Source organism: Lepisma saccharinum, chromosome 15 (genome assembly GCF_977018435.1).
Source record: "Lepisma saccharinum chromosome 15, izLepSacc3.1, whole genome shotgun sequence".
Taxonomy (NCBI): Eukaryota; Metazoa; Arthropoda; class Insecta; order Zygentoma; family Lepismatidae; genus Lepisma; species Lepisma saccharinum.
The window spans coordinates 52,701,099-52,714,978 of NC_139243.1; the positions used below are offsets into that span (position 1 = coordinate 52,701,099).

The 13,880-nt window shown below is 36.0% G+C and overlaps 1 protein-coding gene across 2 annotated transcripts in view; it reads right to left on the reverse strand.

The window, feature by feature from the left end:
* Positions 1-1,647: 1,647 nt before the first annotated feature.
* The window catches only part of LOC145999704 (uncharacterized), a 114,745-nt gene continuing 102,512 nt past the window's right edge, over positions 1,648-13,880 (reverse strand). For both annotated transcript variants that reach the window (XM_083136966.1, XM_083136965.1), the window contains one exon: positions 1,648-1,859. In XM_083136966.1, the coding sequence (XP_082993092.1) occupies positions 1,692-1,859 (168 nt within the window). In that variant the 3' untranslated portion in view covers positions 1,648-1,691. The remainder of the gene's footprint in view (positions 1,860-13,880) is intronic.

Genomic DNA, 13,880 nt, shown 5'->3' on the forward strand with positions numbered 1-13,880 from the left:
GATTACGTGACTAAAAATAAAATTGGGTGTGACGATTGTGTGGTGAAATACAGTAAATCATTAGCACTAAAAATATTTTAGTCTCTCCCGTAGCAGAATCACAAAATAAATAAAAGTTAATTTCATGATACTACAAAAATCTTTAGAAATTGAACAAGCAACTCCACAGTTTTGTGTACAAAAATTAATAACAAACTTTGGATGAGGAATTTTGTGAATTTTGATCACAACAAGAACCTTGTCATTATCCTGGTACCATGCCTGAATATATTTTAATTACTAGTCTTACAACCAAATATAAATGTGCCAAAATGGAAAAAAAAACAATCTTAAGCACGCTGCTGCATATATGTACATGTCTTTAAAATGCATTAAGAAATAGGACAGACAAATATCAAAAATTAAAGGGAAAAAAATAGGGATATAAAAAAATGAAGGTGGAAGCCACGATTTAAGGTACGAAAGCAATAGAAAGGAGAAAAATTCTATTACTATGCTTTCCTCACTATAATTATGTACAGCTTCTGTGGTTATGTGTTTCAAAGCTACAGGTTTGGGATTTTACTTTTTTAAAGGTTAGAATACATATTTTGTATATGATTAAACAGGTTTTGGTCAAATGAAACCTTCCTTGTATATAAATATATATATATAAAACAGTTTTAAACATGTTAAGTGCTTCCAGAATACAAACTACAGCTGTTGATATATATAAGGGTTAAAAGTTACATGTAGTTGGTAATTACTGCCTTGATAACCTTACAGGTTAAAGGTACAAGGGTTCAAAGAAAAAAAAAACATTTTATAAAGCAAATGGGTGATCTTGTTCAAGCTGTGACTATTTGGCACTGTGTTCGTGTGACAATATATTGTATGGTGATTGAAAATTAAAATCTGGAACTTTTTTGATTAAAAATCACACCAAAGCTCAGGAGCAGAAGTTTTTAAATATAAAAATAAAAAAATAGCTGCATTCAATGTGTGTTTTGGCAACATGCTTGAATTTATTGTAGTGCATTTAATGAACTGTTTTGATTTTTTTTTAAAGAAACAAATTATTTGTTGATGTTAAGGCTTTCTATCAAATGCTTTTTTTTTTTTTTCTGATACTCATATTTCAATACAATTCAGGTCAGCAGATGTGCTGTGGTACTCAGAAATTTAAGAAAGAAAACATAGTATTTGACGTAAAGTGAAAATACAAAAAATCAAAGCCTCTTTACTGTTAATACAGCAAAGAGATTCTGAAACTATTAATTACCTTTATTGTTCAGCATTCCAGTGGTAAAAATTTTTTTCAGTGTGTGCTATGTATATGAAAGTGTCTGACAATAAATACTTTTTTTTTTTTATTCCTGGTTACGGTATCAGGGCAATACTTGTGTATCTTTCATATACACAGTGAAACGATAGATTTTTTTTCAGCGTAAATGCTATTATAGAATCACAAGGCGTGTGATATATATATATATATATATTATAAATATAAATAAATATATAAATACATAAAAGAAATTATAAATATATATATATATAAAGTGGCCAGATGTACTATTTGAATAGGCCAAAATATTGCCCCTTTTTGTAAATATTTACCACTCCTGCTCTCAAAGCACGTCTTTTCTTCTTCTGTGTCAAAGCATAAATTTTGCTGGGAGCAAGAGGGGTCTTATGTTGGGGGTCTTTGACTGCTATATTGTGAGGGAACGAGGAGGGGGGAATTTTAAGGATGTAAAATGGAGTGTATAAAATAAACCCACCATCTCGAGCTCTCTTTCATTCCTTCTGTTTAAAGATGCATGGTCTTGTAAGAATATTGTCTCTGACATCATGTTCTCGTCTTTCTTTGTAAATCTGTCCTGTAAATGGTACAAGTAAGAATTAAAGACTTATATTTACTCTAGGAAAAATATTGTCTCAAAGTTCAAACTAACTTACAGATTTATCTTATTTTAAGTATATACGGTAATATATAAATATATGATTTATTTTTCTTGTCGATGTTTATTAGGCTGAAGAGGATAAATATGAAATTGTTAACCTGTTTCATTGTCTATTCTTTATTTCCACTACTAGAGTATTATTCTTTGGGGGTGGATACGTTTCCTTGTTCCTGTCAGGAAGACTTGGTGAATTTTAATGCCAAGATGCTTAAGACGTGCTTCCAAAACAATCTTAAAATGAGAACAAGATTTTGTTATTTCAATATTACAAATGATGACATAACAGGATAAATAAAACACAACTCAAAATTTAATTTTTTACACGTGGAAAAGTATAATTTTATATGAAGATGTACATGTTTAAGGTAACAACGAACAATTGTTTGAGTGTTCCACTAGGCCAGTACCACTGTTGATTGTTTTTAGGTTATTCCTTGGTTATGGTTCTTGAGTTCAACGAAAGCTAGTGCTACCAAAGAAATGTACCATATCTTTTATTTTACACATTGTGCAATAATGTGCTCTTGCTTTTTAATTTATGTCTTCTTTTTTTTATATACATTTGAGCTGTAGAATAGTCAGATTCTATAAGATATTTTCAAATACAAATTTCAAGGCCTGCATGTTTACCATGACAATGAAGTAGTGAAATAAATTTGCATAATTACGCACCCTTCCAGTTAATATCTTTAAGGGACACTATATGCAGTTCGAATCTTACAGAGTTCAATTCTGTACCTTTACTTCATGATGTATAAATAAATTTGTGAACAATTTACATTACATTGTAGTTTAATTTATGATTGGTATGAACTTTTCCTAACCTGTTGCTTATGTTAGAAAGTTTTTACTGCTATGTGCACAATGCCATTTACTATATTTTCCTAATCAGAGCAGTGGTGTATTCTGAAAATTTGACCAGGTTTACAGCAAAAATTCTTATTTAGTGTACATATTCTTATTAGAGGCATGTAACCGGTGGTACCACGGGCAACAGCAAAATGTGAAGAATTAAAAAGTTATTTCATTTAACAACATTGTTAAATACATTAACCAACAGCGTTGCCGTCCGAGTATATTTCAGAGGACATTTTTTCTGCAGCCGACAGAAGCGAAGAGGGTGACCGTTCTGCTACCCTAAAGAGGTAACAAGAGGAGAGGGTGCCAATGCAAGGGAAGACTTTAGAGCAAAGTGTGCTACAGGGGTCCAATTGCTGGTAAGGCTTGCCGGCACAGGCCAGTGTTGTCACATTGTATTGGCAGAAAGGGCCATCCCGCATAAAATGGGAATACTATTTCTCTGAATCAGCTAGTGCTAGTCTACAACGCCAAGGCTGGATTGAACTACAACTGAGACTGGTTAGGTAATAGGCGACAAGATAGTTCCTTGGTGCGATTCGTGATTTGGACAAATCTTGCTCCAAAATATTAAGTTGGCAACAGTAGTACATACTGCTGGAGTTCCCTTCCACAATTTGGCTCTCGCTGGAGGAGCAGAATTCTGTCATCTGCTCACTGTACACACGTATGTCAAACTGACCTGAGAAATGTGTAGTTCTTCTTCTTCCCTTTTTCACCTCAATTGCAAAGAAACAGAGATGAAGAATTGACAAGGGTCCACCACTATTCATTGGATTTTCATGGTAACTGTCTCATGAGTGGTAGTTCTTTCTAGGAGTGTTTGTGGCTAATTCACTGAGTGGATTTCAAAAAAAGAATGAAATGAACAAAAATCTAGATCGAAGGCATGTTGGGGGGGGGAGGGGGTTTAGATGATAACGTCTAGCAGAATAATTGTTGTACTGATATGGCCAGTAACACTTTTAAAAATGTCCCGCCATGCCACTGGTGTTTATTATACACCCCATCTAGATTAATTACCAGGGGCATATTCTCCCATATTATTTGATATACCACCGGTAAACCAACTTTTTTCATGAATAGAAATTACTGGAAAATTTGAAGTTATCGGCCTTCTGTTTTTGTTTGCCTGCATTGGTGTTTTATTTGTACTACATGTATATAACATATGATAAATAAGAATATAATATAATATAATAAACAGCACCAAATTTATAATCAATGAAGGCGTGCAAGAGAAACAAAAAGAGAAGTTCGACAACTTCAAATTTTCCTGCAATTTCTATATTTTTCCTGAAATTTCCCTTTTTACCTAAAATTGGACAGGGATTCCCCTTCATCAAGGAAAATTTCTCTTCATGTAGCAACATTGCCTATGCCAAGCATAGCACAGAAAGCAGAAAGGAACAAGTAGTGTTGGCTAAGTGGTATTGTCAATTAATGTTCTAACCCATTACAACTAGTGCTAATATGTATGACACATTACAAACATTACACAAATATATATTAATAACCTCAGAAAGTGCACAAAGGACATTAAAAAATGTTATTCTGAATTTAGACGAGAAGGTTGACTGAGATGACAACACTCACTGTGCTGCGGTTGTGTGTAGCACACTAGCAGACGATTTCTTGAGTCAACACCCGACATTACCCACAAGCACCAAGAGGCATGATGGAGGTGTTTTTATGTGAGTGAGCGAAAACATGCTATGCGGCTAATAGCAATGTATTTGTTATAGCTTAACAGCATGCGGAAAATACATGGTATGCTGCAAAATTTTGAGCCTCTTAACATGAGATGTTTCATTTCACTTCAGTGTTATATTGAACTTCTTAAGTCTATGAAATTTGTCCTTTTCTTTCTCTTCATTTTAGCAAATTGAGTAACATGCTACAGGCAGAAAGAAAATTTGAAGGGGGGCCAGCTAGAGGTGCCTATCTCCCAAGGCTAATGGTGGAGATATTTTTCTTTTGTGGTGATTTATTATTCTTGGAATCAAAGGAAATTTCAGAATAGAATGTCTGTTGACACTTTTAGAAGCAGTTTGAAATATTTGGCTGAACTCTTCATCTGAAAACTCCCAAAGTTTCTGAAGCAGTTCTGTGACATCTCTTGGATAAGAGATAAAATACTTTGACAACTGTACAGTAAAACTTAAAACCTTTTCACAGATAAAGAGTACAATTAGAAAAGTCCACTTTTTAACTGCGGCTAGAAGATCACTTTCTTGGGATGGTTCACTCGGACAGCTTCACTTAACTGACAAGGTTGAAGAAATTTAACAAAAATGTGAAGTGAAGCATGTTTTTCTAGAAATTGAGTTTCACACACTGACAGTAGTTTGTTTTTACTGTCTGGTATATAATGCAATATATTTGTTTTTAGAATTTCACCTCTGCATGTAATATTTCTAAAAAAAGAACACAAACTTCACTTACTGTACCAAAACAGTTTCTGCCTGAAGTCAGATTTTCAGCTGGTATATCAATACACTGTGGAAAAAAAACAACCTTTCAGTGGATGTTATTTTCAGAATCCACAAATGCATGGTTTGTGGATTCTGAAAATAACATCCACTGAATTTTCTATACCTGCCACATCAAGTGTCACTTTGGAAAGTATGCTGCACATAGTAGTTTTTTAAAAAAAGAAAGGAATTTGGAGGGTGTCCAGACTCCCTGGATACGCCCTTGGCTACAGGGTAGCATGTACGTATTAAGCAGCTGACACCGAATATTTGATTGTGTAAATTGATGTTCATATTTGCAGTAGAAGAAACATCCACTAATATTAATCAACAATTTTCAAGCACCAGTATGGGTATTGGTTCAGCCCTAAAATTCATCACAGAGTACTATCTATCATTGTTCTTGTGCCAAAGCCACTGTACATGCATTTGTTTTGGCTCTTTTTACATAACTCTATTTTCCACATTGTCAGTCAATATTTGATACCAAAAGTGCAAATTATTTTTCATATTCTAAATAGCTTACATTTTGATCTGAACTTAATTTTCCCCACTTGGTAGTAACTAAAAATTGAAGCTTTAAATTTAATTTTCTCGAAACATCAATTTTGCGCATATTTGGCACAAGAGTGAAGATATTTTCACCCAGCACCTAAACAAAAAGCACAGCAGTATTTTGACTATGTATTTTTGAGCATTTGGGCATGTTGAACATCAAGTACTATTTCATCCAAAATGTTATTTTCTAAAATAATTTCAGAGGTCTCTTGTCACTTTGGTGTGAAAAGTCTTTACTAGTCAACAAAATTTAACTTTTTCTTTGTATCTTTGATGAAAGCAGCATATATATATGTTTTCGAAGGTGCTGAACATGAAAATGATCATGAAAATGCAAATTTAGCTCTAGTTTTTTTTTTATTTCAACTTTTCAGAATTGCCCTTAAAAGCATATGCATGTATTTACCTTGTTGTTCTCCCTTGGAGGAAGGCCACTGAAGGTGCAATCGCTTTGCCTGCCGTTTGTATTCTGTTGCTGGTGATTCTCTGATGAGTGTCCAACAGTAATAGGCTAACATTGATTCACTCCACTTTCCCTGGTATCTTTCTTCAATGTCTGAAATTTCTTGGTGGAAGCGTTACCCATGTTCGTCACTAACAGCACCACAGTTTTCAGGGAAGAATTCAAAGTGAGGATGTAAGAAGTATAACTTTAAGGACATGTTACAGCCCAGTCTATCGTAGCACCGCAGAAGATTTTCCACAAGATCCTTATAGTTTTCTGCCTTTTTACCTCCAAGACAGTTGGTGGACACTTGAACAAAGGAATCCTAGGCTAACTTCTCATCACCTGCGAGAATATTATTGAAATGTTCATCTTGAACAGTTTGCATATCTGCGAACCAACGAAAAACCCTCCTTTATTTTGGCTTCACTGAGACGTGGAAATGTCTTATGCAAATACAAAAATGCTTCCCCAGTCTTATCCACGGCTTATGCAAAATTTTTATAAGGCCCAGTTTTACATGAAGAGCAGGGAGTATAACTTTGCTGGATTCGACAAGTGCTTCGTTAATAACATTATATTTTCCAGGTTGAAGTGATTCACGCATAGGCCAATCTTCCTGTTTGTAGTGACATGCCTTGGCATGGCTGTCCCACATACACAAGAAGCAACAGAATTTGGTGTAATCCTGTTGCAGGCCAAGTAATATGGTGATGACTTTGAGATCACCGAAAATATGCCACTTAAACTTAAACTTGTCATAGTTTACTCTGCATAACAGTTGCTTCATGTTGTGATATGTTTCCTTCATGTAAGCTGCGTAAACTGATAGAAACAAGTTGGCATTATGCAGGACAGCCTTTAGACTTATCTTTGATAAATCTATGAACAATCTCCAATCATCTGTTTTATAGTCAATTTTCAGAGATGCCATGAGACCCTCTATATTACTGCAAAATAACAAGTTATTTTCACTTTTGAAAAATGGAAGAAATGGAGTATGGCGGTCACGGAATGCAGACACACTTACCATCTGGTCAAGAAAATTCCACTGCTGCAGTCTAAACGCCAACAGTTCTGATTTACATTTAGGCAATTGTAGATCTCTTACCAGATCATTCAACTCACACTGTGTGATTTTATGTTGCTGTGTATACTCCTCGTTACACTGGTGGGATCGGAACAGGCCGTCCGACTCCATGAGGCACTGCCCGCATAGGCGATGGTATGTTAGGATATGTCAAGGCTGACTTTTTATTCTTTGAAATACCGTGTGTTAATGGAGTTGTCATACAAAAATAACAATCATTTACGTGGTTTAATGGTTCTATCCAGATCATGGGGATAGACAAAGCCCATTGATGATCTTTTATGATTCAACCAGGAACGAAGACTTGAGGCACAAGATATGCAACATATGTGAGGGGCCCAGGGCCTGTCCTGGTCTCCGATTTCGCAACCAAAGTACACACTGGGCTTTCTTAATCATTGACATTATTGGTCGCTTTTGTGATTTCAAAGTTACCTGTCCACAAATGTAGCAACATTTGTCAGCAGAGTTTACACATTTGCGAGGCATTTTGAATCACATGAATTAAATTAACTAAAGCACTATTACGGCACTGTTGTAACACATCTTTGACCGCACACACAAAGAATACAGCCACTACAGACAGAAACTGCATCTCAATGTGTCAACCAACACAGCCACCACAAGCCACCCCTCCCTTCCCCTGCCCTGTTGCTACCTACCCAGGGTAAAAATAGACTACAATCAACAACAATACACCCAGAATGATTTCTGAAGGGGACAATATCACTCTGTTTACCATCCACGGAATTTTGAAGGCAATATTGGGAAGGTAAAAATGGAATGTTTATCATTAACTGATTCCCCCCATATCTTGAAAACTAGAGCTAATTGGAGATTTTCATGATCCTTTTCATAATCAGCACCCTTGAAAACATAAAGATTAGCTGCTTTCGTTCAAGATACATTTTCACTGTTGACTAGTGTAATCAATGTTTAAACTTGGGATTGAGTCTGTGGTTACAGATGTGATTGCGTAAGTGATTTGCTGCGAAGATAATTTTGTGTTCCAAGTTAGAATTTGAGACTTTATAGTTTACCGTTTGAAGATTAGTGTCTTTCTAAATATGTGTGCAGCAATGTGAACATTATTTGATGAAAAAAATCTAAAGGCTGTAAAGTCAAATTTGCTGGTACAAAACCAGCTGAATCCAACATGGACATGGAACTTTCCAGCAATGTGGAAATCATAACTTCTGTAGAAGAAGTTAACAATTTGAATTCTGAGTGTAATAATATAGACTGCACTCAACAAATTAGTGAATCAATTTCCAGAAACATTTATGAGCAAGAGGCATTAAAGTACAAAAGTAATCAGATATGAAATATTTGTGAACTCTAAACATCAGGGTGCCTCAGGTGGAAAAGGCAAAGGGGTCAAATTGCACATTTTAAAATTAGGCCAAATATTCAGAAAAGAAAATATTAGAGGTTTGATTTGATTTTGTGTTTTAAGTCCACTTTATGCACAATAAGGCTAATCGGGACTGGACCTACAGTTTAAAGTGGTATCCGAACCACTTGTGCCTCCACCGGGTATCAAACCCAGGACCCCTAGATTACAAGGCGGCGACGATATATTAGAGGTTTGAAAGGGATAGATAGCCTTGGTAAAAATCTAGCGAGACTTACATTTACGACATCAAATTCTGCAAATCCATTACTGTCTCAGAATAATTGGAAAGGTTTTGTTCCATCTCATAGAGAAAGAAGAATGGGAGTTATGAAAGGTGATGTCAATATGTGATAAGGCAATTCTTGAAAATATAAATTTGTCAACAGCCAAAATAATCAAGGTAAGATGCATTGTGAAGTATAAGCCAACTTGAACAGTAATTGTAACATTTGACTCACAAACCTTACCACAGTACGTTACTCTGTTTTATCTAAAGTTTGACATCGACTGATACATGCCCTTCATTAAACAGTGCACTAATTGTTTTTATTATGGTCATTTCAGGGCAAACTGCAAAAGTAAATTAAAATGCAAACTGCGTGGCATCATGAATCGTCTTCCTACACAAATAAGATCAAGTGTTTCCATTGTAATCAGGAGCACACTGCAAATGACAAAAACTGTCCTTAAAAATAACGCCAAAAATAAATAATAAAAAGAAAGCCCTAAAAATTAATAACAGGTATGGATCTGAACAGATATCTACTGGCCATGTTCAAGAAATAGAAAAACCAGTAATGCCATTTTTCATATGCTTCAATATTTAACAATTCGAGTAGCACCTCATGTCATAATAATGTAATACAACATGATCAATACAGTGTACCTAATAAACGTCCATTGTACAGCTCAAAGAGAGATGGACAACATTTGGAAGAGACTGAGCCTTTTCAAGGAAAACACCAGAATCAATCATTGAAATTATTTGGACAAAATCAATACAAAAAGAAAATGACAGATCCTGATTACTCTGTGTTAGGATCTCGAAAAGACAATGCTCTGGATTTGTCGACAACATGCCAACAAAATAAATTATTTGTTCTTGCAGAGGTGGCTCAAGCTATGCAGCCAAATCCAGCACAAGAACAAAATTCTACAAAATTCCTAAATAATTTTTCATTATTTATAGAACAATTATGTAGCTTAGCAGAGACTTTGACAGGGAATGTAACCCAGGACTGGACTTGCATTGCTACAAGTATTTTGCAATACTTATTTCAACAACCAGCATGCCAGACAAAGTTTTGAAAATATTACAATGAAACATAAGAAGTTTAATTCCTCTTAAACACAATTTAGAACATGTTTTGTCCTATTTTCTGCATATGCTCTCCATTTACAAGAAACGTGGTATAAAACCAACACAACATTAAAGTTTAAAGGTTACAATTGGTTAAGAGATGATCGTTTAGATGGATATCGTGGTTCAGATGTAGGCGTTAAAATAAATATACAGTATGACATTATTTCGTTTCAAAATATACACAGTCAAATTTAGATTACAGGTGTTAGGATTGCTAATATGTCTTATGTATCAATTTATTGCCCTCCTACAGTGCACCTCCCTGTTACAGTGTGGCAGAATATAATTGGACAGTTCCACCAAACACTTCATTTGTGCTGGCAGGGGACATTAATGCACCCTATGTGGTGCTGTTCAAACTGATCGATCTGGTAAAGATTTGTGTAACATTTTTCATCTGTATTACTCAACGACGGAACACCTACACTAATTTCAAGACCTAATGAACAGCCGAGTGCTCCAGACATAACTATTACCTCAAATGACATAGTGTCAAAAATTCATTGGAGTGTATTAGAGAAAGGTTACAACAGTAATCACATGCCAATTATGATAACCATTCAACATAATGAAAATATAATGTGGTTTACTATGCGCTCTGGACAAAACAATAGTCAATATATTTCAAGAAGGGTTGAATGCCAGACATTCTCCGGAAATGTAAACAATGCAATAAAGAATGGATTGAAACAAGAAGTCACACAAGTCATTCGACAGGAACAAATAAATGCAACGGTATCTAATTTTGGATCCAGAAGAAAAGTGTCTCCCTGGTGGACAACGGATTGTCAGAAATGGGTAAACGAACGCCAAAAAGCATACATAAATTATAAGGAGAATCCTACCATCAAACATTTTATTAGATATAAAGAAATTGCAGCAAAAACTTAGAGGTTCCTAAAGAAATCAAAATCATTCTTTTGGAAGTCACTTTGCTCCGATTAATTAAAGATTCTTCTATTTCAGTGACTTGGAAAACAGTAAGAAGTATGTCCAATAATAACATTTGTCATTATTTTGGAGGAGATATTAATTCGACCTGGATAAAATAATTTAACTGGAAGTTGACATATACGGTTGAAACTAATCTCTGTCAATTGTTAAACTCTATGCCATGTCCATAAACATCCACGTTAGAATCGCCATTCACTATGGATGAACTAGAATATGTTGTTCATAAACGAAATAAAACTTCTTCAGGTTTAGATGGTATTAAATATGAATGTATTCAACACTGACCTTTTACTGGATATGAAATTTTACTAAATACATACAATTCAATATGGAACAGTGGAGATATTCCTTCACAGTGGAAAGAAGTGGTGATAATACCCATATTAAAACCAGGTAAACAATCAGGAATACATACGAACTATAGACCTATTGCCATGTCATCATGCCTTGCTAAATTATATGAACATTTAATACTGAACAGACTCGCATGGTGGGTCGAATATAATCAGAAATTACTGAAACATCAGATGGGATTTAGAAAAGGAACTGGAAAGTAGATGTACTAGCGACACTAATTTTGGATATATGGCTTTCTTTCATCCGACAGGAATTTTGTGTCATAGTTATTCTTGATCTAAGTAGCGCCTATGATTCGGTCCTTCCAGATATGCTTTTACAAAAATTGAAGAAAATGAATGTTCCCTGTAATTTTATAAAAAGTATTCTTGGATTATTATTGGGACATAAATTGTGCATTTGATATGGAGACCAATTACCCACCGCACATTATACACATAAAGGTCTACCACAAGGTGCAGTGCTAAGGCCCATGCTATTTAATATGTACGAGGGTCACTATTTATATTTTGAGCCTTGGCAACACTGATTGAAGTTAGGCGCGATTTGACGTTTGCACGGAATCGTCTGGCATTATTGACCATAACATACTTCAAATGTTTAGTCAATAGCTTCATTTGTGTTGTTTATGTTGCCTTGGAGATTGCGCAACAACAATAAAATGGAATTCACTTGTGAACATTTTCGTGCGATGATTTTTTACAATTTTTGACGTGGATTATCAAGACAAGAGTGCATCGATCAACTTACTTCCACATTTGGCGATGAAGCCCCATCCTTTGCCACTTTGAAACGCTGGTATAACGAATTTAATCGTGGCCGCCATTCGCTCACCGACGAGATTCGCGAAGGTCGTCCAAAATCAGTTGTTGTTCAAGAAAACATTGATGCTGTGCAAAACCTAATACTGCAAGATCGTCATGTGACATACTGTGAGATTGAGGCAACCATAGGCATTAGTTCCACCAGCATATATAAAATATTACATGATCATTTAGCTGTGAGAAAGGTATGTTCTCGTTGGATCCCACACAATTTGACAAAAACTCAAAAAGACGCTCGCGTCAATTGGTGCAAACAAATGCTCAATAAATACAATCGTGGTGCTTCAAAAGACGTATATAAGATTGTAACAGGTGACGAATTATGGATATATTCAGCGGTGTGCATACTGGGTACGCAAGGTACGCACTGCGTACCCACAACACCGTAAGAACAAATAATAATTTTTTCCACTTTCTCGGACCATGAAAATTCAACTATCGTCTCTCCGAAACCCCTTCCACTGCCAGAAATTCTATCTTCCGTCCGAGAACGCTGCTGCCTTGCCCGAGTAGCCTGGCCGTCCAGGCAGTCTGCCCGAATGATCCCGATTGTGCCTTCGGTGTTGCCTGCAGCCACCCCATCCACCATGGCTTCTGCCGATTTCCACGAGCAAAAGCTGCTGCCTCTGTTGGGTACCCTAGAAATTCAGAGGGTAATCCCCATTGGCTCCGATCAACCCCCACCATATGTTTGGGTCTTCCCGTGCTCATCCCATGGTGCATTTTCCTGTTCAAAGCACATGGTTCTAAGAAGCCAGGGTACCTAAGATTTTGGCAGCGTCTGCAGTGTTGGTAGTAGTCAACATATATTTTTTCTCTAATGTTTAGTTTACTAACATTGGACAGACAGGCTTAGATAAATTAATCCCTGTGCTTTGGTTGCAATAAAAATGCGTTATAAAAATTGATTACTGACATACAAATCGGAGCGGAAGGCAAGAAAATGTTTATCGGGAGGTGAGGGAAATGGAGTGATCGACTGAGCATTGCGTTTTACCTGAAACCCTTTTCGGCGTCGTCATGTCAATGTGTCAGAGGGAAATTATCAGTGGCGTAGCATGGCATTTCGGGTGGGAACGCCAAGTCCGAGGAAGGGTCGGCCCTTTTTTGCTCAATAATTTACTTATGGAATAAGTCGCCACAGGTGTTGTTTATTTGCCTGAAGTCAGCTGGGTTTTCAATAAAGCATCATCATCCATGCAGTTTTTAGCTAGAAAATGAGATGCCTCACTATGCAACAAATGTTTTGAACTCTGGTGTTTTATACCTTTCGGCATGACGCAAATCATTATAAAGCCTAACTGAATGACAAGCCTCTGCACAACAGTAGACATTGTTGTGGATGATCCAACTACTGATTGATTTGGTTTATTTTACTTCGCTTTTCTACCATTTTTGGTTAATCGCGAATATGAATATGAGTGATTATATTGATGAAGGGACACTCACAAAGAACACCCGTGCTCACGCCGGGATTCGAATCAGGGGCCTCTGTCATCTTGCACGCTGTGCAAAACACTCTTGACACAGAGGTGGGCGGATAATCCAACTATCGTACAATCTACTAACGTAACAGTGCCGATTAGTAATTCAGACCACTGTTTATTACGTCTTGAGA